General features: G+C 46.4%; 2 protein-coding genes and 1 long non-coding RNA gene across 5 annotated transcripts in view; 2 read left to right on the top strand and 1 right to left on the bottom strand.

Moving 5' to 3' along the window:
* LOC119453144 (zinc finger protein 425-like) overlaps nt 1–27,653 on the top strand; it is a 204,268-nt gene that overhangs the window by 76,846 nt on the left and 99,769 nt on the right. The window contains exon 1 of one of the 3 annotated variants that reach the window (XM_049667597.1): nt 6,454–6,527. The exons of 1 other annotated variant lie outside the window; for it this stretch is intronic. The gene's annotated coding sequence lies outside the window, so the exon portion shown is untranslated. Of the gene's footprint in view, nt 1–6,453; nt 6,528–6,555; nt 6,674–27,653 lie in introns of those variants that run through there. One more of the 3 variants, XM_049667598.1, reaches the window with a different exon arrangement.
* The window catches only part of LOC119453142 (zinc finger protein 709-like), a 193,547-nt gene that overhangs the window by 73,288 nt on the left and 92,606 nt on the right, over nt 1–27,653 (top strand). The window contains exon 5 of the mRNA XM_049667594.1: nt 18,868–19,203. Coding sequence (XP_049523551.1) covers nt 18,868–19,203 — 336 coding nt within the window. The remainder of the gene's footprint in view (nt 1–18,867; nt 19,204–27,653) is intronic.
* LOC125945570 (uncharacterized) overlaps nt 1–27,653 on the bottom strand; it is a 125,197-nt gene that overhangs the window by 14,614 nt on the left and 82,930 nt on the right. Inside the window, exon 3 of the long non-coding RNA XR_007467010.1 lies at nt 19,658–20,089. This is a non-coding gene — a long non-coding RNA (uncharacterized LOC125945570). The remainder of the gene's footprint in view (nt 1–19,657; nt 20,090–27,653) is intronic.

Genomic DNA, 27,653 nt, shown 5'->3' with positions numbered 1-27,653 from the left:
TTAGAATGAAAGCAGTGGAAATTAATGGGACGTTGAAAAGACACTTCAACATTCGAGTAGTTGTTGCACTTAAGGGTACAGCAGCTCCCCTAGCATTCCTGTTCTGTTAATCATTTCAAGGTTAGCTTGCTGCCTTGGTTTAGACATTTCACTCCTACCCCACATTCAAAAGACATGTTCTTGTTCATGTTCTTGAACCCCATCCTTTCCGTGCGTATACTTTGCCACACACAAAATAAAATATTTAGTCACAAGTTAGTGCCGTGTCTGTCTCCTTTCCTTTTCCAATCAGTTTCCAATGTTCTCGTTCTAGAATACTTTGTAGGAACTAGGCTGTCAAGAAAGTCAAGAAAGCCCTATACTACTGTGTTGCACAGACCAATTTGTCAGTTCGAACATTCTGCTTAAATAATTTTGGTATTGTTTACTCTTTTACAGGTCAACACCACTACATATTTCATGTGAATAATAAAAGTTACTACGCAGAAAGTGCTCACTTCTTTTATTTGAAGACCAAGCAATTTAAGTGGTTATGCATGTGCTGACAAAATAAAGTTAATGAAAAGTGACGAAACATATTTTTCAAAGAAAGGTTATGTACACACACAATATACGAAGGTAACAACTACATCAATCTGCATGCCACTGCTATAGGTCAGACGACCAATGCGACTGCAGTACAGGCTGTGTAGAGCTGTCAGATCAGCCAGCCTTTAGTCCGTCTAGCTTGCTTTGCTGTTCATTTCATGTATACAAACCAGAAAGCAGCTTTCTACAGTCTTATGTTTAAGATTATGAAAGGTTGCCCGACACTGTGCCTTGCAACATTCACAGGCATCTGACTTACTAGAAGGCAACATTTCTATTAGCAACAGTAGGTGAAAGGTAAATAAAACTCAAGTACAGACATTGATTTAAAGGACTTCACCATCACTACATTGTAAAATAATAAGATGGTTTCCCAAAGGACGAAGCCAGCGCCATGTGCGTGCACATTGCTCACCAGCTGCAGTGGCTTCATATCAACACAGGCGACATGCAAAGACATCTTTGTGCTTTAAGATAGGTGCATGTAAAGCACCACAGTCTAATAAAACTGCTCTTGCTGTATACATATACGGGGTGTCCCACGTAACTTGCGCAAATTTTAAAAATGAAAGGCGCGTCGGAAGCAAATTGAACCAAACTTGTACCATTCGCACTGGCCTATAGTAACTCGGGCCATTTTTTGTTTTCCCCATAACTCGCTCACTAATTAAGTTTAATTACCCAACTTTTTCATTATTGGCTGAGGACCCCAAGTATGATTCGCAGATTTGTAGAGCACCTGCAGAAACCACTGGTAGAGTTGATTCCTGTGCGATCCGATCGTCTCACGTAGTCCTTTTTTCAGGGTTGCAAAGAAAGCCCGCGAAATGTGAAAAAAAGAGACACATGATGGAGCACTTGCACAGTGGTATCGTGCTGCTTTCAAGCGTGCGTTCGGTGAACAAGGTCAGCTGCATCGCGAGTGGCAACGGGGAAGTGGCAAGGCATTGTGATGGTTGTAGGCTGCTGGGCCGGTGGCTCCCGTTGGAGGACGGCGCAAATGCATGCTGCTGGCCAAGCGCTGCCGAGGAGATAGCGATAAAGCGTCCAAGAGTGCTAAAAAAAGAAAATAGCCTTTTCATTCTGTTTAAGGAAGGAAAGGGTAAAGCGCTAGAGGACTATAGAAGGTGATGATGGCTGCTTCAATTTCGCCGGTGGGGGGGAAAAAAAGAAAGACCTCGCCGCCATTCATTAGGTGCTCCTCAGGCGCCCATATCCCTTCGTGTTCTCGACTGCTTCATAATTTGGCTTTAATCTACACAGAGCAGCAGACATGCCGTATTCCAATGAAGCGGATATGGTTCTGGCTCTTGGTGCATCAAGCAGCCATAGAAGGCAGGCAGTTAAGCTGTTTCAAGGCTGGCATCCAGGTACCCATCCAAGCTCAATGACAATTGTGCGTGCACATGAGACGCTGAAACAGAATGGGACATTTGCCATGAAACGACACAAATCTGCAATTTTTGGAGAGGAAGCGGAGACAGATATTCTGTCCAAGTTTTCTGCACACCCCCGGGAAAGTGTCTGTAGTGTGGCTGCTGAAGCTGGTGTGTCGAAATCTTCAGTGTGGAGAATACTGAAGAAGAGACAACTTCATCCTTACCATGTGCAGTTGCCCCAAATGCTGGAGCCCCGCGACTTCCAGAGTAGAACAGACTTTTCAAACTGGATTCTAATCAAAACAGAAGAGTACCCAGGTTTTGTTAGCAAGATCCTGTGGACCGATGAAGCTAACTTTTCGCGCAATGCCCAAGTGAACATTCACAACACTCGCTATTGGCAGGACGAAAACCCTCACTGGGTTTTGCAGGCGCATCTTCAATATCAGTGGTCCTTTAATGTGTGGTGTGGAATTTACAGTGGCACTAACATTGGGCCTGTATTTTTTTACTACATGCTTGCCGGTGAACAATATGTCAACAATATCCTCAATGGGCCACTTCAGGATTTTCTCTGCGAAGTTCCATTGGCTAGGATCAAAGATATCTGGTATCAGCATGATGGAGCTCCTGCGCATGGCAGTCGCAAAGCTTGCAATTGGCTGGATGAGGTTTTCACGCAGCAGTGGATAAAGCCACATGGGCCCATTTCCTGGCCAGCAAGGTTACCGGATTTAACCCCCTGAATTTCTTTCTTTGGGGGTCCGTCAAGAATCAAGTATACCGGAGAACAACCAGATCATCAGCCAACTTAAAGGAAAAATTAAGACAAGTTTGCAACTTCATTCCCGAAACCATGATCAAGAACGCCACGGAAAATGTGCTAAAGAGATGCCAGAGTTGCATTGCAGCAGATGGCGATCTGTTTGAACACGCATTATAATCATGGGATGATTTCGCTAGTACTGACCACTGAAAGAAAAAAAAAACCTACTGCTAATGCTCCCTCCCACCCCAATAGCACCCCCCTACTTCCACATCCTCCACATTGTCACCCCCTCTCACGCATTCCAAGTTCAAAAGTAAATAAAAAGGTATTTCCTTGTTTTCTTTAGCAGCCTTGAATGTTTAGTCTCCTCGGCAGCACTCAGCCAGCAGCATGCATTTGCGCCGTCATCCGACGGAGCCGCCAGTTCAGCGGCCTACAACCATCACAACGCCTTGCTGCTTCCCTGTTGCCTGTCGCGATGCAGCCGGCCTTGTTCACCGAACGCATGCTTGAGAGCAGCACGATACCACTGCGCAAGGGCTCCGTCACGTGGCTTTTTTTTTTTCATATTTCGCGGGCTTTCTTTGCAACGCTGAAAAAAGGACTACGCGAGATGGTATCGCACAGGAAACAACACCATTGGTGGTTTCTGAAGGTGCTCTACAAATCTGTGAATCATACTTGGGGTCCTTAGCCAATAATTAAAAAGTTGGGTAATTAAACTTAATTAATGAGTGAGTTATGGGGAAAACAAAAAATGGCCTGAGTTACTGTAGGCCAGTGCGAATAGTATGCATTTGGTTCAATTCACTTCTGACGTGCCTCTTATTTTTTAAACCTTGGCTCAAGTTATGTGGGACACCCTGCATAACGTCATCACTGCCACTACAAGGGCGATATGAGATGGGATGCCCGATACATAAGCTGCCAAGTTTTCAAATAGCATGAGACTTGACATGACTGTGATGGGGCTAGCCATTTCCTTTTCTTTGTTTGGATATGCTGTTCAGTTTGTGCATGTTATAGTGCAAGCATGCCACCAATGGGGTTGAGCATTAGAAAAATCAAGTACACTGCATAAATACATTAACATTTGTGCAATAAAAATGTTTTCGGCTCGAGAGCTTTTGCTGTATACAGTGACCTATAGTGTCAAAGTAAACGTCAAGGATTATTCTAGAATGTAGAGAAATTCACTTCTATGGTAATGAAGAATGTTACAAAATGTGACGTCACCCAGCATGTTACACTAGGCATAGTAGGCAGAGAGACTGTGCTTGCACATTTATTGGTGCACAAGGGGAGGCCTGACTTGGATGTCAATGGGGACTAGAACCAGGGACTCGGATGCCAACTTCACTGCTTTAGCTAAGTGCATTTACACAGTAGAAATATCTCATGCCTACCAGGCACAGCGCTATATGGCACGAAAGGAAACAGTTATGCTTCTTTTGCTCACACTAGTCTGTGATGCACAAGTGTTTGTGCCAACTGTGAGCAGCACATGAATTGCTCTGGCACTCGCCATTGCATGGGTATACGCGCGCACAGAAACTAGTACAGTAGCTGCTGGAGAATTCAATAGTAGCAAGAGCAAGCAGAAGGAAACATTAGGTGTCTTATCACCAAAAATGAATTCACAGTGCTTACCTGCACTGAACCACATGCAGTATATCCTGTGGTTTGGAAGTGCGTTGGCTATCTCGAGGTGGAATGTACCATTAAATGTGGAGTACAAACTCTGATACCCATGCATTCAGTCAGATCTTCCAGATTCAGAAGAGACTAAAACTCCAGAGGAAAACTTGTAAAACTACAAAATGGCAACTTTATTTGGTAAGTGAAAGGTTGTTTCCAGTAGAGAAGCACCTGCATCGACAGAAGCTGTAAGCTGCAGTAAACGTTATACTTAAGCAAGTGAGTGCACTGACGTTACACAAATAATAAACACGATTTCACTACACAGATGAAGCATACCTCATCTCAAAACATTGTTCTCACCTTCTGCTCTCCTATTCGCCAGATAAGCGCTGCGTATTAAGACATCTTTAGTGCAATGCCTTTGTCACTGCTAACCACAAGTTAAGCACTATACAGTCAGGTGTAATATCAGCATTAGACTGTTCTCTTCAGCTCCTACTTTGTGACTGATGAGCCGGCTGTGTTTCCACGAGACCGGATCCAGCTCCACAGGGTCACCACAGGACTGCAGGAGCATGGACACCTGCATAAATAAAGTTCTCTATTTTTCACACACTGCAAGTAAGTGCCCAGAGTCTTTATCGATCTTTTAACTCACGGACACAGGCGTACGCTATCCTTTACGTTCAATAAAGAGGTGTAAAGATCGACGAAAAGCTCTTGAACGTGTATGTGTTTTCTATCCGCAGTCACTGACAAGAAGCTAGGCTCGAGCGCTACATAATGCCCGGTTCCCTACTATCAGCTTCGCCGCAATGCATGGGTGCTACGCGGTCAAGCATACGCAATGTACTGCGGTGAAGCATGCCGAGTGTAAAGGGACGCCTAATGAATGGGTTGGCAGGCCTTCAGAGATATTTCGGATGTGGTTGTGGTGATGTGAGCACTTGTTTCGCCCACCAGAATAACCACGAATCTGTACCACGTGGTTGACGAGTGTTTCTGTACAGCTTCCACAATGGTCTATGTACGGCTATGAAATATTGCATGACGACGTTCACTTTTCTTACTTTAACATACAGGATACGATGTGTGTTTCAATTCATCGAAGCCTTTTCGTAAACGGCGCAGCGTAATGCTTTGTCAGTGTTGCTGTACAGCTCTGTACGTCACAATGGTCTATGACAAGTAAAGTGCATAGCGACGTTGAGTTTTCTTATTTTCACATACAAACCGTTAAATTCATAAACAGTTTCCGTTCCCGCGAATCTCCTGAAGTGTGCGGCATGTTGACCTTGCTCAACGACACTAATGAACAATGCAAAATGCTTTGCCACTAAAGTCATCCGAGAAGACACCTCACTTCCAAACCTATCCCCCTGCAACTACAAAAATTGAATATACTACCGTCGCAACAAACTCACCTCGGACACGGCTTCTTCGCCTTGCCGGTACGCATTCTGTCGATTCTGTGCTGCCAGCTCGGCTAGGGACGAACGGCGCTAACAACTTTCGTCCCCGTAGCGCACAAGCACCTCAGAATCGTTACGAATCTGCACTGTAGAGCTCTCACAAGGGTATAGTGTTGTGAAATTACATGACGATCATTTTTCTTTAGCATACATTTGTTCCGTATTCATAAAGTGTTTCCGTTCCCGCGCATCTCCTGAAGTGTGCGGCATGTTGACCTTGCTCAACGACACTAATGAGCATCGCACGACATCGGCACCAATAAAGTCATCGGAGAAGACACCTCACTTCCAAACCTATTCCCCTGCGAGTACAAAAATTGAATATGCTACCGTCGCAACAAAATAGTGACCAACTCACCTCGACACGGCTTCTTCGCCTTGCCGGCCACGCAGTCTGTCGATTCTACGATTCTGTGCTGCGAGCTCGGCTAGGGACGAACGGCGCTAACAACTTTCGTCCCCGTAGTACCTAGGCGAAGAGAAATTTTAGGGACCGAAAGTCCTCACATTTTTTCTCTCTCGCACCCACTACTCCTCGCGCATGCGCAGAAAGCGGACAACTCCAAATATGATGTGCAAGTCTTTTTTGCGCTTTTGGTCTTTATTCTATGGCGCTATGCTATGCCTATCGTATGGAGGGACACTGGCTTCGCTGTCAGCCTGAGATCGTGGCTTGTGGTAGGACAGACAAGTGGGGGCGAGGATGGATGTGTCGTCGGCGTACTGCACGATGGGGAAATGGTCATCCTGGGGCGTGTCATTAACGTAGATCAGGAACAGCGTTGGCCCGAGGAGAGAACCGTGAGGCACTCCTGACGGTGCAGGTTAGAGTGGGCATCGCAGTAAACAACAGGCTGGCTGCGCCTGATCAGGAAGTTAGCCAGCCACCTAAGCATTACCTGCTCTTGCGCTGACACTTGCAAGAACAACCGCGTTTGCACCATAAAGTTATCTCAGAAAGCCAGCTAGCGTGAATCAGTTGCCGCAGCCTCGCAGACATAGCAGATCCACCTATTTGTGCCTTCAACGAGCACTGCTGCAGTTCCTATGCGCTGCCTCTAGTTGAAACAATAGAGTGTCACTGTTAGTAATGTGCAACGGCGTGTGTTTAGTCGCAATGTAAAAAAGTTGGCACCTTCCAACGTGCCAGCACATGCATATTGCATTGAACTGTTAGTGCAGCAAATGCTGTCTCGTGGGTCTTTTTTTTTTCTCCACCTTTATGAGTTATGTGTCTCTTATGCAGAGGTCAGGGGATAGTTGTGCTATTGTGCTTAGCAGTGGTCACACGTGTGACTGCATTTCTTTCCCTTCCTCACTGCTTGTGCTGACCACACCAGTTGGGCGTTACCACTTTCCATTTGTCGCATTCGGATAGGGACACTCTTATTTCCTTCACTAGGACATGTCCAATAGTGGTGCAAGTCTGGTGCTGAAGTTCTGATTGGCTGGACTGGGGTATGCGTCAGAAGGACACATGGGCCCCCAGCCGATCAGTGCTTCATCAGCAAACGAGCCCCCCTCCCGTAGAGTTATGTCATGCTATGTGTGCATGGTGAGCGATCACGTAAACAAACGCACTTCCCTGCTGCTGTCGCTTATGAGCATTTTCAAAGTTAAAGATGTATTAGTGCACAAATCAGCTCATCGCTCTGTTATACTCATGGCCATTCCTTTCGCTGTTCATATATTACGTGTGTAACTTTGCATCCGTGATCGACATTGTAAATGTGTAACGTGTAGCAAGCTGGCAACGCTGTACATGCCCCAACTGCATAAAAGCATGCCGCTGATAATAAACGACTGCTACCGAGATACTAACGCACATGTGCAATCAGTTTGATACATGGTGTCAGAAGTAGCCATTCGAGCACTTCTACAGGGACCTACAGTTGAAGCTTAGGAGCTGCAATTTTGGCACACTACAAGACTCAATGTTTTCGGAACTGCAAGCAAAACGGAACTGCAAGCAAAAACCTGCGATAAAAGCTGTTAGCCAAGAAAGACTTAGCCCTTGAGGCGGCCGTAGAGGGAGCAAAAGCAGAGCAAGTTGCACTTGCACGTAGTAGATTATGGGGTGAGGAAAAAAGTGTTGCGGTAGCAAACCACGTCAAAGACAAACACCGGGACAGATACCAAGGAAAAAAGCAGATGCAGCTTTTGTGACAAAGGGCACAAGGTTAGACAAGATGATGTGCTTGGCCCGCAGATCAGATTTCGACGATTGTTGAGTGTGCTTGCCGCTATCATTTTGTTAAATTTTGGTTGATTTGCTGGGCACAGGTTTGCCTAATGCAATGTGCCACTGTAGCTGTTAGCCGTCACTTCAATGCGACAGTATTAATAACAGGGTAGCAGTCGACGTAATAAAACTTCATAGATATAGATTACACGTTGTACAAGCCTACTCTACAACCTCTAGTGATGATGAATAAATGGAACAGTTTTATGAGGATGTTTGGGTGAGAAATCGGGCAACTATGGCATCAACTCTAGAAATTGTAGACAAGAGATAATGGGAGAATCGCCTTCGAATTAATAATACTTTCTTCCAGAAGCGCAATAACACAAAGTGAACCTGGAAAAGCCCTAATGGGAAACAAATGAAACGGATTTTATCGACCCTTTTCGTGGCAATCTTGTGGGCGCTAACCTGTTTGATCACGTGGTGACGCGTCTATTGCTTACCTCCACTGCCTCCGTGTTTGCAATGGATGTGTATGACGCCGGCGCGGCCTAGCAAACCTCCGTTTGGGCAGATATCGTAGACAACACGAAGTTTTGGCCACAGCTTCAGAGAACATGCAAAAGCACTTTCGGAGGTGATTAAGCTTCGTCCAAACTGCACGAGCAGCGCATATGGTGCTTCCTTTCAAAGCGGAGCTACAAATGTATTCCCAGCTATCCAAACGTTACGCTCATGAATTGAATCAGGATTAGTGTGTTTTGCTGTTCGTTCTTTATTTGGCACATAATTTGAAGCAGTGGCTTGTCACGTTTCTGACTCGGTAAAGTTCTTCAGTACGGTCACTATCTGATTTTATTCTGCCTAATCGCTCCTGGGTGTGCTCAGTTCCGTTAGATTTTTTCTTGCTATGCACAAGGCTTGAAATATAGCTGTTTTGTACATTGTAATACCTTGTAGCAAAGACGTATTATCGGTAGTAACTTGCTTACTCTTGTGGACCGTCATGAAAAATTTAGCTTCAACCATTTGTGCACTATTGGTGTAGTACCCTCATTTATTGTGTGTATGTAGTGCACATATATTCAAGTGTGAGCCCATTCACTTATTCTTGACACTTTGGCGAAAGAGTGGGCACAAGTTTCCGTGCCAGTTGGGGTAAATGTGTTTAGATACTGTGCGCAAAACCTACTGGGACAGGAAGTGGCGCTACTTCCTTATCATTGTTTAACGAGCGCTACTCACTCTTACCGATATACCAGGGCAGCAGCCCTTTTTTTTTTAAGGTTAGTGACACAACGCTGGTGGATGAGCAAGTTTCTGTATCCTCGAGGAAAGCCGTACATATCGAAGTACTGAAATCATGTACGAACAGTTGCAGCAGCAGTCCGCGAAAGTGGCCACACACATTCATTACATTCCTTAACATGCCAGTGACAATTTTTGCAGCCAACTACTGCACATGCCTTCAATCCACATGATTCAATCCAGCATGATTTGAGCTGAGTGTGTTAGCGAAAACTCAGTTGCATTTCCAAAAGCTGATTGCACAGAAGTAAGGTGGAAGTGGTAATGGTTTCGTATTCGTGTGTGTTCGCTGAGGCGATGTACGAGCCGTCGAATGCACCGTCTCGTTTCTCTAGAACAAACTGCTCCGCCAAAAGGGTCAATACTCTGTGCTCAACCTAGCATAGTGCAGAATGTAGCAGTGTTAGGTAGGGTAAATATCAATGATCCTAGATTAGTGAGGTCTACGGGAGAAAGACCAAATTAGTTGCAAGGAAGCAGGCCAACATAGACACAGTCAGGGTAAAAGTAGATGAATTGAGGCTGGTGCTCTCAAACAAATATGCAGCTTTCGAACAGAAATATGAAGATAAGATTCAAGGTAATGACTGAAACCGTAACTAGGCTGATTTCAAAAGCATCAATTGAAGTGGGAGGTAAGGCACAAAGGCAAAGACTTATGTAAGCTCTCCCGAGCAACAAAGAATCTAATAAAGAAACAACAAACCATGAAAGTGCGCATACTGCAGGCATTATCAAATCGTGACCGGTAGCTTACTGCTATCATTCAAAAGAAAAGTGTAAAACAATTGCATTCTACGGGTACTAACATAGGGGGGCAGTAACTTGGAGGGTAACAAGCTTGGGAACAAGTTAAGAACTGTGCAAAGAGCGAAGGAACAAAAAAGGTTAGGTGTAACTTGAAGAGACAGGAAGAGAGTGGCATGGATCAAAAGAGCAAACAAAGGTAGCCGACATTCGAGTTGACATTAAGAGGAAATAATGGAGCTAGGCAGGCCATGTAATGCATAGGGCAGATAATCGGTGGTCTGTGAAGTAGCAGAATGGGTGCTAAGGAAAGCACAGTCGAGGACGGCAGATAGTTAGGTGGGATGATGAAATCAAGAAATTTGCAGGCACAACTTCATATAAGATAACACAAGACAGGGGTAATTGGAGATCACTGGGAGAGGCCCCAGGGTCATTGAAGAGCGGCACATGCCCAATGTTACATGCTCAGCGACCCAAGTTGGGCCGATGTTGGTTTTCAACCCAGTTCTCTCAGCACAGCAGCCAGATGCAGCCCATTTTTGACCACTCAGTGACGTAAGTTGGTGGTTAAAAAAGTTAGGTGCGGACATGCATACATACATACAGGCCCACTGCTAACTGGGTAAAGTTCTTAAAGAATGCTATTGCGTTAAAAATGCACTTTGGCATTTCATATATGTGTAGGGCAGATAACTGATGATCTACCGGGGCTACTGAATGGATACCAATAGAACTGACGTGCAGTCGTGGACAGCAGACAATTAGGTACTGTGATGAAATAGAAAACTTGAAAGCATAGGATGGTATCAACTTGCACAAGATATGGGTTGACTGGGATTCTCCAGTGGACATTACATAGGCTGATGGCGATGACCTTAGGATCTTGCAATCACTTTGCATTATTTAGAGCTTTGCATAGCTTTAGAACATATCAGAAAAAAAGTAAGCGATATGTTCTGCTGTCCTGGAGAAGCCTTGCACTGAAAAAGGTTGCCCTGCTTTCGAGTATTCAGTCTGCATTGTCCCTTGTTGGGCCATTTAGGAATACTGAACCGAAAGGGTTATGTTGTGTTCCACGGCTATGCAATGTAAGGTGCCCTGGCTTTTATTCTATTGTTGGATTTACGTCGTGTTCTCGATACTGTAACAGGACTGCAATCGCTCCAATTATTTTCTGCAGGCCTCACAAATGCGACGAGCCTAGCTGAAAGTATCACTGCCAAAATGACATGCCACCCCCCCTCCAAGGTGATCGGTCAGAAGGAGGTTGGCACGCAGTGCAGCTTCTTGCCTCTGGTTGATGAGTCTGTTGGGTGTTCCTTCAAAGCAGCCAGCAAGTCGACGAGCGTGCAGACTACAGAGACTGAGGATCAGTCAAGCTCCACCTCAGGTGGGCAGTGACCGGCACTTCTCTTACATTTGCTTGCCTGTGTGAGTTTGTGGTAAATAGCCAAGGTTGGCCTAGCTTGGTACGACCTGGTCAAGTGTATTACATTCTGCTCCCGAGGACATATTAGCATACCTGCCAACTCTCCCGAATTGTCCGGGAGCCTCCCAAATTTTTCTCGCATGTCCCGATCGTACGGACGCGACCTCAGATCTCCCGAAAAGTGGCAGCCACTTTTTTTTTTCTTTACAGCCTGTAATATAACCATGCAAACAAGCGGCGCAGGAGCAGTTCGCCATCAGCATGCACCGTGAACGTGGTAGCGGCCGCCGGCACCACCACGGACATGAGCAGCCGACGGGCACTGCCATATTGGATTTTCCGGTTTGCTCGTCTCAGGCTAGGTCAAGCGTTTTTAGCAATTAAGTCGTTATACAGTCGAATCTCGATAATTCGAACTTGTAGGGGCCCGAAAATTTCTTCCAAAAAAAAGAACTTCGAATTGAAAGGACTTATTTTTGACGTATTAGTGCACCATAGTGCTACGTACGAACAGTGCGAGTCGTGAAATATCGCGCCGCGCAAGCACATAGCGAGCGAGGGCCACGAAACTGCCCACGCCAGCCAATGCTTGCATCCGGATAGCGCCTCTTCCTCTTCACAACCACAATCTCTCTCTCTGTCTCTCTCTCGCATCTCAATAACGGCAGTGAACGAAACTTCGGGGAGCGGGCGGCGCCGGCATGGCGACGCGCGCGAGCGGAGATCGTTGTTGGTGAGAGAGGAGGGCGGCAGGGAAGCGAATTTGGCCTCGGCAACCTTGTCGCTTCGGTGGCTCCCCTCGCCCTCCCTCTCAACTCCCTCATAGCTCCATCACCTTCGACTGTCTGCGAGCACGCCCACCGTCGTGCTGGCGCCGCCGCCTACCACCGCTCCCGCCAGCTTAGCCCGCTCCCCGAAGTTTAGTTTTCTGCCGTTGAAGCGAGCGTTGGCCGGACTGGGCCTCCGCGTTGCTTCCCTCCTGCGCCGCAGCCGCAGCATTGGCTGAGACGTCGGCACGTACACGCGTGTTCCGGCACCAGCGCGATGCAGAAACAGCGACCTTGCCATTTGAGAGAGTGAAATTTTCGCCGCGGTATTTTTTTTTCTTTCTTTTTTATACCTCCGCGCGGCGTTGAGAGGTCTCTCCTCAGCTTTTGCTTTATGGCGGTGTCGGAGCAATGCCGGTCGGAGGCACCACCATGTGATTTGGCGTGCTGCTGAGAGCATTGTCGGTGAGCAGTTATGTTCGAATTAACCGTCGCAAATGCTTTCGCGTTCGAAATACCGAGCGTTTTCGCCTATTGGAATACACATAACTTTGACAGAACCACAGCGTTAGTTCTAATTAAATGGAAGTTCGAATTAAGCGTGTTCGAATTAACGAGATTCGACTGTATGACCGTGAGTGCGCTAGGCTTCAGTTGGCTTTGTCAGGTTGTCGAGTGAAGTGCGACTGCCGAAATACTCTTTGTTTCCCTCAGTTTAGTTGGAACTATCGATGGCAATTTCAAAAGCCAAGAATAAGTGCCGTATTTTCCGGCCTATAACGCACACCTTTGTATAAGGCGCACCCCCCTCAAAACGGCAGTTTTTCCAGAAAAAGATGTATATAAGTCGCACCGGTGTATAAGACGCAGCTGTTCGGTGGGTAAGTGATATTTAAAAAAAATTTACAGTGACTTTTCACTCGGTGAACGCGGGTCACGCGCAAGCGTATGAGTGTCATATATTTCCACCCCAGGCACATTTCTGCCGTCGTGGCTGCCGCGATGTTCTGTAGAAAGTCCAAGGGTGATAACATTGTCCCCGTGCACCGTATGCTGTACGTGCGAGTGAAAGTCTGTGATGGTGACCCGAATCTCGCACAAAGGAAGAAAGCGGGAAGGTGCGCTAGCATGGAAGGTAAGAGGGGGAGGCGGGGGGCTTGTACTCCGTTAGCAACTGCGTTTTTTGCGCAGCGGTGCATGGTGTATCTCGATAGTGATCTGTAGATGCGACGACTTCGGGGTCGGTCGACACGCGGTCGTCCTGTCGCCGCTTGTGTTGCTGCTCCGTCCTTCTCACACGGCGCTCGGGAACTCGATCACAAAAAGAACCCGGCACCTCGATATCGCGCACAGAAGCCGGAGCAGTTAAGTCAACCAGTGTGCTTCGCGTGGCCATAACAGCGCATGCGATTTTGACGGCAGTTTTCCCGAAAAAAAGAAAATAAACATGGTACAATATGTCGCCAATGGAAAATTCAGAAGAAAAAAATGCATCTCATACACCGGAAAATACGGTCGTGCAAGTATTTCAGAGCTCATACACCGAGTTTCTGTGCTTTGTCACTTTTCGGAGTCATGACAAGTATGGACTCTGTACCATGTGCGCCGTTTCGCACGGCGGCAAGATTTTTGTTGGGGGGGTGAAATGTTTTTACAACTCCCCCTCGCGCGACGGTCTCCCGAATTTTCATGTTGCAAGGTTGGCAGGTATGTATTAGCTGGTTTGTGCTTCTTGTCTGCATTCTGATTGGGGCAAAATGCAAAAACACTGCTCTACTTGGCACAATGAAGCATCTTAGCTGGTAGAGCTTAATCCAGAGCCCTCTTGCTCTGGTGCTGTTGTAGCCCTTGCGTGGCTTTACGATAGCGTTAAACCCAGTGGCTCTCTTAGTTATGCCTACACCAGTATATTAATGTAAAAATGTGGATACAGATCAACGCTGAGTGTAAGTCGACAGCTGTGTCTCAGGTGAATAAAATTCAAAAAGAATTCTTTAATGCAGTTAACTAGAAAACATACTTTGTGTTTTATCAATCTGCTCATTCATTGAGAGAGGCGAGAACTGCATGGGAACTGTCAGGATTCTTGTTCTGGGACAGCTTTGAGTCACGACATCCCACAGCACAGGTCTAAGCAGCTCTAGGCATGTGCAACACTGTCATCAGGCAATGAGCAGCATGTACCGGGCACCTGAGGTGCACGCCAGCTATCCCTTCAGTCGACCTGTAATTGTCTTCAAGTGATTGCTGTCCATGCACTCGTTTTGATCGTCTCCTGTCGATAGCGACTTCAGGTTTCTTTGCCCAGTGTTTGCAGACCACAGTGACTGACGAGACCTCTTCTGTACCACCTGTCACGGTGGCTCAGTTAGCTAAGGCGTTGCGCTGCTGAGCATGAGGTTGCAGGATCGAATCTCGGCCGCGGCCGCCGCATTTCAATGGAGGTGAAATGCAAAAACGCCTGTGTGCTTGCATTATAGTGCACATTAAAGAACACTACGTGGACAAAATTAATCCAGAGCCCTCCACTACGGCGTGCCTCATAATCAGAACTGGTTCATCAGAACTCATAATCAGAACACTTAAAGCTCTAGAAAGAAGAAAAAGACCTCTTCTCTACTGGTGATTTATCCCAGTGGGTAGTTGTTGTTCTGCAGCGTTCCTGTTACAATGTGCTAAACCTTTTGCTAATGCGAAAGCTCAAGCCTTTCAGTAGAACTCGTGCTTGGTGCTCGCAGAGAAATTCTACCATAGTGTCTTCAAGTTCACTGTCAACAGGGTAGCCGTTGCGCAACAAAGCTTCCAGTGAAAATCGACAGTTACACTGTTAGTATTTCTATTCACCGAAACCAAATGGTGGACTGCCACTATCCCGCTGTACGCTTCCATTGATTTGATCGCATTGTTTGCAAATGCTGTAATAAAGTCAAGCCAGGAGATGTTATTTGTGCACCCCTAGCAGTATTAACACATGTTTGCACAAATTTTGCAAAGTTGCCGTGTTGGCCACAGTACGGAAAAATGGTGATGAGGCTTTCTCCATTATAACAACTGCAAACAAGACAATTTTTTTTATTTTGGTTCACAGTATACATGGCAAACACAGGAAGACTGTGCTAAAGGTATTTTACAACACCTGACCAAGGCCCAGCCTCTTCTTGGTAATTGCAGCATCAGATTTCCAAAATGTTTACGTGATGTTTACTGGCACTAAGTGGAATTCAAATATGTTCTTTGTCACAGCGTAATAATAATATAGTCGCTGGCTGATTTTTTTCGGACACCCGATTTTCCGGACCTACCCACATATTCGGACTCTGCCATGGTATCACAACGCGCTCCACAGATTCAATCTATAACAACCAAAATTTCGCATGTTTCAAACTCTTCTCATTCGATTTTGTGGACTTTTTCTCTCAATCGCAAGTGAAGAGCTACCGAAAATGTAAACATCGCCGCCATGTGAGTTTTCTGCAGCCTCAAACCCCCGTTGCACGCATCTCGCATGTCATTTCAGAGCTTCTGTTTCCGATACAGCATCGATAGCAGGCACCGCTTGCTGCACCCTCCCACGAGGCTTCACGCTGTCACTGCTGTCGACACTTGTCAGTCGCATATGGTCAGTTGTACACTCGGCCACAAAATATTGCGGGGCACACGACCGCGTGGTGAAACGGCCCTCCCCACCTTCTGGCGGCCCATGCCGATTGTCGAGACCAATGCTTGCACGCCAGCGCGTCCCTTTGTGACTGCAAGTGTGCATGTTTCCGCGCTTTCTCCTTGTGCGCTGGCGATATCCGAGTGTAGCCACGAGGTGCCCCTCTTGACATTGTCACGGCAGTGGCTTTGATGGACAAAACTATATGAAGCGTGAGCTGGCCCATGCTGCATGCCGCGACGCTAGGCTCAGCTGCTTCAACAAGCGATCGTCTGCAGTGGTTTCATCGGCAGCTGCTACGGATGGCACTGACGCCGTCTTCGTCGTCCGCATCCACTTCAATAAATTCTTCGAAGTGAGAAAATTATAGCAGATTGACGATTGAATATAAGGCCACCATTATCTGGCAAGTGCAAAGTGTCCGATTGAAAGTGGACGTCACAAAGGAATTTGAAATCTCGAAGCAGACAATATAAGACTCCATAAACAACATGGTGTAGATTTTTGAAGCCACCGAGAGATCTACTGGATCCCGACAGAAGAATGTCTGCCAAGGCAGAAATTCTGACGCTTCAGTTGGACATTGGGGGCTTTAAATTTAGTGATGGCTGGGTCCGAAATGTAAAAAAAAAGAGACAATGTAAGTTTTAAGAAAATGGGCAGTAAAAGTGTCCTATATAAAATCATGCCAGCAAATCATACGTTTTGCAAATGCCAAACATGGCCTTCAAACCTCGAGTGCTGATTGAGGATCGGAGAGCAAGCTGGGTCGAAGCTTTTTGACACTGTCCTCTAAGGGTCATAGAAATCCATAAAAAATTTCAAACACTCCAATTCTCTCACTTCGTCATTTTTTACTATTTTGAAATATAATTTATACGTGTGGACTTCACAAACAGTCATGAAGCATTCAGATGCCGTGTCACACACCCCGTGAACAAGGCGCCAACGCCGCACCAAATTCCAAAGCCGACTTATCAGCTTCCGAAAATAATTACACGAAAGCAAGGACAATTAATAATAGGCCCTTTGGTGTGCCAACGAACGCCGGTTGCTGTCCAAGGACCGAGTCAGAGCCCAGAGTTGTCAAAACACAACAAAATATATTCATCACACACGGCAGTTACACACGCACTTGCACACTCAGGCTAGACACATCAGCATACAATTCAGATGGGTATTCACAAAACAAAGGAAAACAATTAACGACAAGCACTAAGAGTCCAACACGTTTATATAGCCTTCACAGGCGTCCTCGAACCTTCCTATCAGAGTCGTGCTCCCATAATATGGCCAAAGCCTGGGAATCTTCTAGTTCATTCTCGCAACTTCGATTGCCGCCGTCGGAGCGTTCTCGAGGGGGGTGATGATTAATTCGTTGACGCGCGCTGTTGTACTCTCTCTCTCTCTCGACTTGCCAGGTAAGAGGGTCTGAGAGGGTGTTTCAGTGTGCGCGTTCTCACTCGCTTGTTACCATGACCTTCGCGTGACTTGCAGATGCTTCTAGACTCTGTTGGTCTCGTCGGCGGTTTGAGGCGTATGCGCTCTCCCCCTCTGTTGAATTTGCCGCTGGGCCGGCTTGCTTCTTTCGCTGGCTTGCGTGACACACGGCGCGCGCTTTGATTATGCGCTCTTTTGTTACATGCAGAAATATTGAGAAAATCAAACACGACCACTAGGCATCATTTGTTCTATTATACCTGAAGTCACCCTCAACACATCCCAAATCAAAAGAAAAGGAAGCTTATCATTAACTTTAGTATCGGTTCTTCTTGCGGATTTCATAGTACAGTCGAACCCACTTATAACGATAATGATATACAATGTTTCCTGTGGTGAAATAGCCCGTTAGCTACAACGCCCCCAGGCCTCATTATCAGTTATAACGATGTAGTCTGGCCACTGGGTGTCCATGTCGAAAAGTAATGGCATGTGAAATCCTTGAAAAAAAAGAAATTCGAGCCGGCCACATGCTGCTGCGCTGTTTTCCAGCCTTCACCACATTGCCAGCCTCGCGCACGTCTCTCCCGTCACCCTTCCACCCCTCCGAAAAAGAATGGGCTGTACCCATAGCTCTACACTGCACCATCCTCGGAAACACAAGTGGACTTTTTGCAAGAGACCTTCTTCTGCACTACGTGGAGCACCGGGACGCCTTGGAGAAGGCTGTCGGCAAGCTTCGCGTAAAGCACGCAAAGCTGACGGACGTAAGGTTTTCTCGTGTAAGCCAGTGACAAGTACATGATGAGGTGCTTGTGGCGTTATCGCCCCAGCGTTTCTTCTGGACTTCTCAAGCTGAGGGGCTGCTGTGGCAACCTTCTCGCATTTTTTAAAACTCTCCTTTTGAGGCCACCAAAGCGATGCCTCGGCGGAGCTTACATATCACTTGCCGCCCGTGACCCCGCTTTGCAGTTGTTATAGGTGTGCCATTATTGAACGCCGACAGCCGCGGCTTGTTACACGTTATCGGAGTGTGGGCCAAGGAGAGTTGAACAGTCGAGGCAACACAGTCGGCAGCCGGATGGAAGAAGGTGGTGGGGGGGCACTGGCCTCTCCACCATTATAACTTTCTTGCAACAGCCATGCCATTCTTTTATTTTGATTTTTTTTCATGCAACCCGGTTATAACAATGAAATTTTCTTTGCACTTGAATATTGTTATACGTGGGTTCAGCTGTACTACTTTTGTTTCATTTGTGCAGCATCAAGGCCTTCTATTTCCACATCAACAACCAGCGGGGACAATTCACAGCAGGGATACCTCCACCTAGATCATCTCTGTGACTATGAGCCTGATAAACTGTTTCGCTCAGAAGCACATGCCAGGGTCCATACTAGCGAGCGTCTGTTTAATTGCCATTTGTGCCCTCAGAGCTTCTCAAGAAAAGCCACCCTGAAGAGGCACTTGTGCGTCCACATAGGAGAGCGGCCATTTCAGTGCCCTTCATGCCTTCGGAGATTCTCACGAAAAACCCACTCGAAAGACCACCTGCACACCCACACAGTTGAGAAGGCATTTCAGTGCCCTTTGTGCCTTCGGACCTTCTCACAAACGACCCACCTGAAAGACCACCTGAGCACCCACAAAGGCGAGAAGCCATTTCAGTGCCCTTCATGCCCTCAAAGCTTCTCATGTAAGTCCAGCATGAATAGACACCTACGAGCCCACAAAGACAAGAAGCCATTACAGTGCCCTTCATGCATTCAGCACTTCACAGGAAAGGCCCACCTGAAAATCCACCTGTGCACCCACACAGGTGAGAAGCCATTTCAGTGCCCTTCATGCCTTCAGGGCTTCTCACGAAAAACCCACTTGAAAGACCACCTGCGCAGCCACACAGGTGAGAAGCCATTTCAGTGCCCTTCGTGCCCTCAAAGCTTCTCGCGTAAGTCCACCATGAACGTTCACCTGCGCATCCACACAGATGATAAACCATGGCAGTGCCCTTCATGCCCTCAAAGCTTCTCGCGCAAGTCCAGCATGAAGAGACACCTACAAACCCACACAGACAAGAAGCCATTTTAGTGTGGAGCTTCTCACGAAAGACCCACCTGCTAACTCACCGGCGCACCCACACAGGTCAGAAGCCCTCAATGTTTCATGTATAAGTCCAGCATGAAGAAACACCTGTGAGCCGACACAGACCAGAAGCCATTTCAATATCTAGATTCCCTCGGTGCTTCTTGCGCAAGCCCAGCATGGCGGCACACCTGCACACGCACACAGGCGAGAATCCATTTCAGTGCCCTTCATGCACTCAGAAATTCTCACTGAAGAGTGCCAGGAATCAACACCTGAGCTTTTGTACAGGTGACCACACATACCATTGTGCTGTCTGCTCCAAGTCCTTTGCATGGGCTGATTACTTGAGCAGACATACGAGAACACTGCACCATGGTACTGTAGAGTAGGTCAATAGGCATGTTGAACTACTTCAATTTTCAATTAAAAATCTATAGACATGGAGCATGCTACCGGGTGTTCTACAGGTAGCACAAGTGTCCTCATATGCTCTTAACTGACACAGCAAGCGTCATTTGTTAGTTTAAAGCAAGAACATGGACGGGGAAGAAGTTTGGCACGGGACTCGCTCTCTTTTGAAAGGAAGGTCAGAGAAAACAGGCCGACGCAAGATATCCAACCTCACATGTGGGACAGCACCAACTGCGGTGGTGTCACACATGTGATGTAAAGGAAATGAAATGTACACCTATGGTTCACACATGATGAGAGCTGTCTATAAAAATTAAAAACGGAGCCTTAGGGGACTTTGAGAGAAGCCCACTTCCAGTTTGCTGCCTGGGGTTCTCCCCCTATTGCTGAAAAACCTATGCAAAATGTCTTTTTTTTTTGTAGATTATGCTTATTTTTGGTGTGCTTTGCATATTTAGTTCGAAAATAAAGTTTTTTTCTGGGTTTTTATGTGTCTTGTCATTGGATTAAATATGGTGACGGGAAACCGAAATGAAATCGAGCTGGTGGGTGATGCCGGAATGCGATCCCACCACCGCGAAACATGACTCTCACTTTCCACCGCCTCCACCAGGGAACACCAGTGGATTTGTTTTATTGCCTATTAAATGCGTGCATTAAGTTTCCAACGACACTATGCCACAGGTGCTGTGAAACGTATAGGTGAACATGCTTATCGCAATAGCGTTGGCTGCGATGACTGTGGATGCAATGTGCGACGACCGACGAGATTTGCTGGTTTCAGAATAGGAAACTAAGTGCGTGCTATCATTTTCACTTGGTACAGGTGGATGCGCATAGTGGCGGAAAGAGCCGTGGCGAACGCCTACTGCTCTCAATCGTGTGGGCCTCGCACATTTTCTTGTTCACATAATATTTAGCGACCGCAACCCATTTGCTGTTTGGCGATTTACGGAACACTGGTGGCGAAGGATCCTAATTTCCGGAAATGTATGAAAGGGACCCTAGCCCGATTTTGACAATATTGTATAAAAGCACCGTGTCGTTAGCGTAGGTCCTTCAGATGATTAAGTGTTACATTTAAGCGCTCCGCGTAATGTGTGTAACTTGTAATGCGGGTGTGCATATAGCAATTTTTGAGACTGAATCAAATACGAATTGAACGGTGTCAGAATCAAAATTGAATATTGATTAGTTGCCGATTGCAAAAGCCACTGAGAGCATTACAAGTTGGCACAGTGTGCTACAAGATGGCGCCAGCTGCTTCGCATCCGCATCGCCGGGGATCGTGCAAGCGTCAATAGAAGAGAAAAGGAAAAAAAAGACAATAGCGAAACATAGTTGTGAACCTGAAACTTCTGCGAAAGTCAGTGAAGATTTCTAACTATTTCAGAGCGCCTAATGCTTGACATGCTGTTAGAGGTATAAATAAACATTTTATTTTTCACAGCCTACTTTCTATAACGTTCATTTTTTATTGCAAGTGGCAAACTTGGTTTCGGAGCTACAAGGGTATGTTTGGCAGCTTTTTTTTACGGCAGTCCAGATGTAGCGATGGTCAGTTATAACAATTGGAATTTTCGTTCTTGATATCATTATAAGTGGACCGCACTGTAGGTTCCTGTCATACAAAAAATTAGCTGAAAAACAAATTACCAACTACCTCTGCCTTAAGTGAACCTTATACGCTCCCCTGACACTGCCAGAATTAAAGTGAACAAAGTACTTCCTGCTGGCAAAAAAAAACAGCTGCGGGTCTTGACTGTGTCCAATATTGAATGCTTGCTCATTTATCACGAGCGTAGTAGAGGCTCTTATGTAATTTTTTAACATGATTTGGGAAATAGTAGTAATGCCGAATGCATGGGAAACACGCAGTAATAGTACCGTGCCTAAAGGCTGGAAAATTCCCAACATCCCCCAGCAGCTAGTGCGCTATCGCTCTCACTAGCTGTCAGACAGACAGACAAGGAACTTCATTGATGGTCCTGAGGGGCTCCGATGCCCCCTTTTCAGGGAAGTGATGAAGCCGCGGGCCGCTCCCACATTGGGACGTGAAGGCCAAGCCTCACCCCAGCATCATGGGTTCTCTGGACAGCCCATATGTGACGTGAAAGGTTGGAGCTCCGTAGCGCAGAGCTCCACTCTTCTTCGGTGCAGTAATGCGGGCCTCTCTGTAACGAGCGCCATCCCCAGAGCATGTGTTCTAAATTAGTTCTTGGTTTGACAAAATCCTATGAAAATATTCTGAACGCCATACTAACATTTACCCTTCATACACAAAACCTGTTAAACATTTTTCATTGCGGGTGTAAAAAGGGTTCAACAACTGATCACCTTGTTCGATTAGGACATGAATATGCAGTGCCCTTGTGCACAAACAACACTGTGTCACAATTTTTTTTTACTTGGATAAAGCCTACGATGCTACATGTAGATTTGGTATATTGGAAGATGTTGCACACCTTGGGATTCGTGGCAAGATGCTGAGGTGTCCAGTGGACTTTATGTCCAATCGAACATTTCAGGTGCGTCTGGGGACAGTGCTTTCATGCATATTCGTCCAGGAAAACGGCATGCCGCAGGGTTGTATTCTACCTACAATACCGTACGTGGTGAAAATGAACTCCAGATACAGAAATATGCCATCTTCTATAATGCATTCTTTATACGTTGAGGATCTCCAAGTTGCGTGCTGGCATTGCACATGCTAACTTGCGAACAATTCAAATCACTTTAAATCAGTTGACACAGTGGGCAAATAAAAATGTCTTTCGTTTCTCCGCTGAAAAAACTGCTGCTGTGGCTTTTTCGCCAAAAGAGGGCTTACAACCGGACTGTATCTTGAGGCTACATAAAGCCATACTGCCAGTCGAACAGGACCACAAGATTTTAGGAGTTTTATTCGATAAGATGCTGAAATTCCTAGCGCGCATAAATAGTGTGAAGGTTAATGCAAGCAAGGCACTTAATGTTCTCTAAATCCTGTCCCGGAAGCACTGTGGGGCACTTACCGCAAATGTCTTCTATGTATCTGTCGTTGCTTAGTACGCAGTAACATAGACTCTGGTTGCATAATTTATGGCTCAGCCAGACAGTCGTACCTCCGGCAATTAGATCCAGTTCATAATCAAGGGCTACACCTAGCAACCGGTGCCTACAGGACATCGCCATTCGCAGCTTGTACTCGGAGAGTAATGAGCCGACCTTGGACTGCAACACATGCTTGCCTACATTCTCAAAGTTCGATCATCGGTGGAGCACATTTGCAATAACATTATCACTCGCTGCGGTACATGGCTACACTTCGCCAACAAACCACATGCAATTAGACCCCATACTTGGGTATGAGGAAAAATGTGCCGAATGTGATGTCCTTAGTAGACCACTTTCTGTTGCTAACAGGCCAACCAGATTGTGATGTTGGAGCGACTTTACACAGTAGTATCTTGATTTTTCGTTCACACTTATCCCATTAAGGCCGAAGTAAGATCTACCAATTACGTCTTGTTGATTTTCTTGTGTGAGATTATATTTTCGCACTGTAAATACAGTGTAAAAGTTTCGTTAGTAGCACTTTATTCTTAGAACCGCTATGATAGTGCACTTCTTAAAGTACGCTGGGCCCTTGTGGGAGCATAACTTGATGTAGGTCACCAAATGTCCGTGCTATATTTTATAGCTTCCAAAAACAAAAAGGCTTGCAGCAAAGAGTCATACGAAACTTTGCTGCCTTCCCGCTTTCTTCCTTTCGCGTGTGAGATTTGAGTGGCCAGTTCCCCTTGCAGCCGGTTGCAAGATACGCATTTCGTGCCGCAGCACAGCGTCGCCCGCCTCCCTCCCTCCCATACCCCCACGGCCTCTCACGCGTTTGCTCTCCGTGATCATGGAGAGCGCTTTTACTCGTGCATACGGTGCGCGGCGACAATTTATCGCCCTTGGAATATATATGGAACCTCACAGCGACGCCACAAATCCACTTGAATTGTCCATATGATTGCTATCGCAATAAAAAAGCATTAGTGTCCAATTGAACGCCGCTGAGTGGTCCTTCGAGTTTTGAACTCATCGCGCGCAAGCGAGCATATTGACATGCTTGGCGCGTTTTAATTTGGCCTTACCGAGGCGCAGTTAGAGCACATGCAAAAGCTAGCGCCGAAAAAAAGATGTCATCAGAGGGACTATAATGTTTTTGTTCTCCCACATATAAGCAGTCTTAAGTGTGTCTGCTGAATTTTTTAACACGAAAGTGTTTTATGCCGGGGTCCACCAAGACTTCACTGACGTATTTCCGTCACGGAAATACGTCACACGAACATACACGAACATAATACAAAGAAAGAAACCAGAAGAAAAAGTTCCACAAACATGCAAAATTTGGAAATCGAACCCACGACCTCTCGGTCCGCGACGATAGATCGCCGAGCGTTTAACCCATTGCGCCACAAACGCATTTGCAGAGAGCTACACAGACGCGCCTTATATATCTAACACTCCTCCGTGTACCCGCGCTCTTGCTCGGGGCGGTGCCGCCGCCTACGAGCAGAAAAGAGAAGTACTCCATTATGACACTAACGCGCACCGACAGTGAACGCTTCGGTGGTCATAGCACTACGACGCCTCGATGCCAGCATTCGAAGGGACGCTGGCATCAAGAAGCACTACCAACGCACCTAGAACGCCACCTAGGTGGCGTTCACCGTACTCAGCACAGCGGAGCGTGGCGTCCGCAATTAGCTCTGAAAATGTTTCTGAAGTTGATCGCGGAGGCTGCAATTACGACGCGCTGTACGCGCTGATTTGACTCGGTGACGATTCAGTTACGTGCTTTGTCTTGCGCGTTGTATTAGTGTGTCAGTTACGTGCTTCGTCTTTCGCGTTGTGCTAGCGTGTGCAGCGTAGTGCAGCTTCCATATGCACGACGGTTGCACATGGTCATCGACGTTGGTAGTCGTGATGGAGGAGACGTGCCACCAGGCGTCAGCGTGGGTGCATCAACGCCTAAGGGCGCTTTAGCCACAAAACACCAATAGACATTATATATCAATGTGCAATAAACATTACACTACTTCTGTGAAGACACGTTTCACTTTCGTGTTCTATACCGATTCCTATATAAGAGGGATCAACCACATTTTTTTAAATATCCCAGATGTATTGCATATTTTTTTGGGGGGGGCTATTCTGAAAGGTAGTGTGGGTTTCACATGTTGGCAGGTTTTATACGGGAAAATGCGGTATGTCCTGGCTGGATGTTTAATATCTTAACTTTCAAAACATTTCGGCATGTGGTCAAGAAGAAACCCATTGATGAAGTCTCATATGAGAAATTAAACATGCCAGCGAATCATAAGTTTTGCAAATGCCAAATACAGCCATAAATCCTTGATAGCTCGTTGAGTATCAGAGAGCAAGCTGGGTTGAAGCTTTTCTAGACACCTCTAACGGTTGTAGAAATGCGTGAAAGTCTTCAAAGACTTCAGATTCTCTCACTTCGTAATTTTCTGCCTTTTTGAAAAATAATTTACACGGGTGGACATCACAAAGAATCATGCATTCAGATGCAGAAATATTGAGTAAATCAAAAGGGACCACTAGGCGTCATTTGTTCCATCTTACCTGAAATTACCCTCAAGTCCTCCCAAATCAAAAAAGAAAAGTAAGCTCATCATTAACTTTAGTATCTGTGTTCTGTTTTCGCATTTTGTAATACTACTTTTGTTACATTTGTGCAGCATCAAGGTCCTCTAATTTTGCATCAACAGCCAGCAGTGACAATTCACAGCAGGCATGCCTCCACCAAGATCATCTCTGTGACTGCGAGGGTGATAAACGTGTTCCTGTCGAAGCACATGCCAGGGTCCATACTGCCGAACGTCTGTTTAAGTGTCATTTGTGCCCACGGAGCTTCTCAAGAAGAGACACCCTGAAGAGACACTTGTGCGTCCACACGGGTGAGCGGCCATTTCACTGTCCTTCATGCCTTCAGAGCTTCTCACAAAGGTCCAAGCTCAAGGAACACCTGCAAACCCATACAAGGGAGAATCCATTACAGTGCCCTTCATGCTCTCGGAGCTTCTCACAAACGACCCATCTGAATAACCACCTGTGCACCCACACAGGCGAGAAGCCATTTCAGTGCCCTTCTTGCCCTTGGGTTTTCTCACGAAAGACCCACCTGAAAGATCACCTGCGCACCCATACAGGTGAGAAGCCATGGCAGTGCCCTTCATGCTCTCAAAGCTTCTCGCATAAGTGCAGCATGAAAGACCATCTGCGCACCCACACAGGCGAGAAGACATGGCAGTGCCCTTCATGCTCTCAAAGCTTCTTGCATAAGTCCAGCATGAATTACCATCTGCGCACCCACACAGGCGAGAAGCCGTTTCAGTGCCCTTCATGCTCTCAAAGCTTCTTGCATAAGTTCAGCTTGAAAGCCCACCTGCGCACCCACACAGGTGAGAAGCCGTTTCAGTGCCCTTCTTGCTCTCGGGTTTTCTCACGAAAAGCCCACCTGGAAGCCCACCTGCGCACCCACACAGGCGAGAAGCCGTTTCAGTGCCCTTCTTGCTCTCGGGTCTTCTCACGAAAAACCAACCTGAAAGTCCATCTGCGCACCCACACAGGTGAGAAGCCATGGCAGTGCCCTTCATGCCCTCAAAGCTTCTCGCGTAAGTCCAGTATGCAAGACCACCTGCGCAACCACACAGGCATCGAGAAGCCATTTCAATGCCCTTCTTGCCCTCGTGTCTTTTCACGCAAGTCCAACATGAAGAAACACATGCACACTCATACAGGCGAGAAGCCGTTTCAGTGCCCTTCTTGCTCTCGGAGCTTCTCACGAAAGACTCACCTGAATACCCACCTGCACACCCACACAGGCGAGACGCCATGACAATGGCCTTCATGCCCTCAAAGCTTCTCACTGAAGAGTGCCATGAAGCAACACCTGAGCATTCATAAATGTGACTGGGGACTGTACTGTTGTGCCGTCTGCGCCAAGACTTTTGCACAGGCTGATTACTTGAGCAGACACAAGAGAACACAGCACCATGATACTGTAAATTAGGTGAACAGCCATGTGGAACTAGAGTTTCATTAAAGATCTATAGATACTGACTGTGCTGCAGGGTGTTCTGCTGTATCAGGTGGCACAAGTGTTCTCATATGCTGTTAACTCTTCCACTGTGGTCAGCGTTGCTGACCACCAATTCAAGTTTTTTTCTCAGTGCCACCTAAATAGTGGAATCTCGTTGATACGATCTAACAGGAACTGGAAAATAAAGCGTATCATCCGAAAAAATTGTATCATCCAACGTATTATCCAACTAAACCGTATTATCGGGGAAAAAAGAAAAGTATCATCCCGAAAAACGTATTACGCAGAATCGTATCAACAAGGTTCCACTGTATTTGTTTAGCCAGCAAACAAGTTTTTATTTTTCCTCTTTAGTCTTCTCAGAAAGTGTGCGAGATGGTACTAGTTGTACAGGGAGCGTTTTTATTGTCAAGCAACAGCCTTATAGACCAGCATGCCGGTTGCCACACTGGACCTTGAAAGTTTCTACGGGCGCAAAGGTATGTGAACTTCCACTGAACCTTTTTCGGATGTGAGACATAGCGCAGGAGTTAAGTACGCTGTGGATCAACTTGATGCTGTTTTACAATTTTTATTGTGGTGGTCACCTACACTGACCCCCATGCATGAAAGGGGTTACAGGTGGGGTCCCATATTGTACAAGTGAAAGTCAACATAAAATCAAATGTGATGTT

The sequence above is a fragment of the Dermacentor silvarum genome, chromosome 5 (assembly GCF_013339745.2).
Source record: "Dermacentor silvarum isolate Dsil-2018 chromosome 5, BIME_Dsil_1.4, whole genome shotgun sequence".
Taxonomy (NCBI): domain Eukaryota; kingdom Metazoa; phylum Arthropoda; class Arachnida; order Ixodida; family Ixodidae; genus Dermacentor; species Dermacentor silvarum.
The sequence above is the reverse complement of the archived record's forward strand: the minus strand, read 5'-3'. Positions and strand labels throughout refer to the sequence as shown.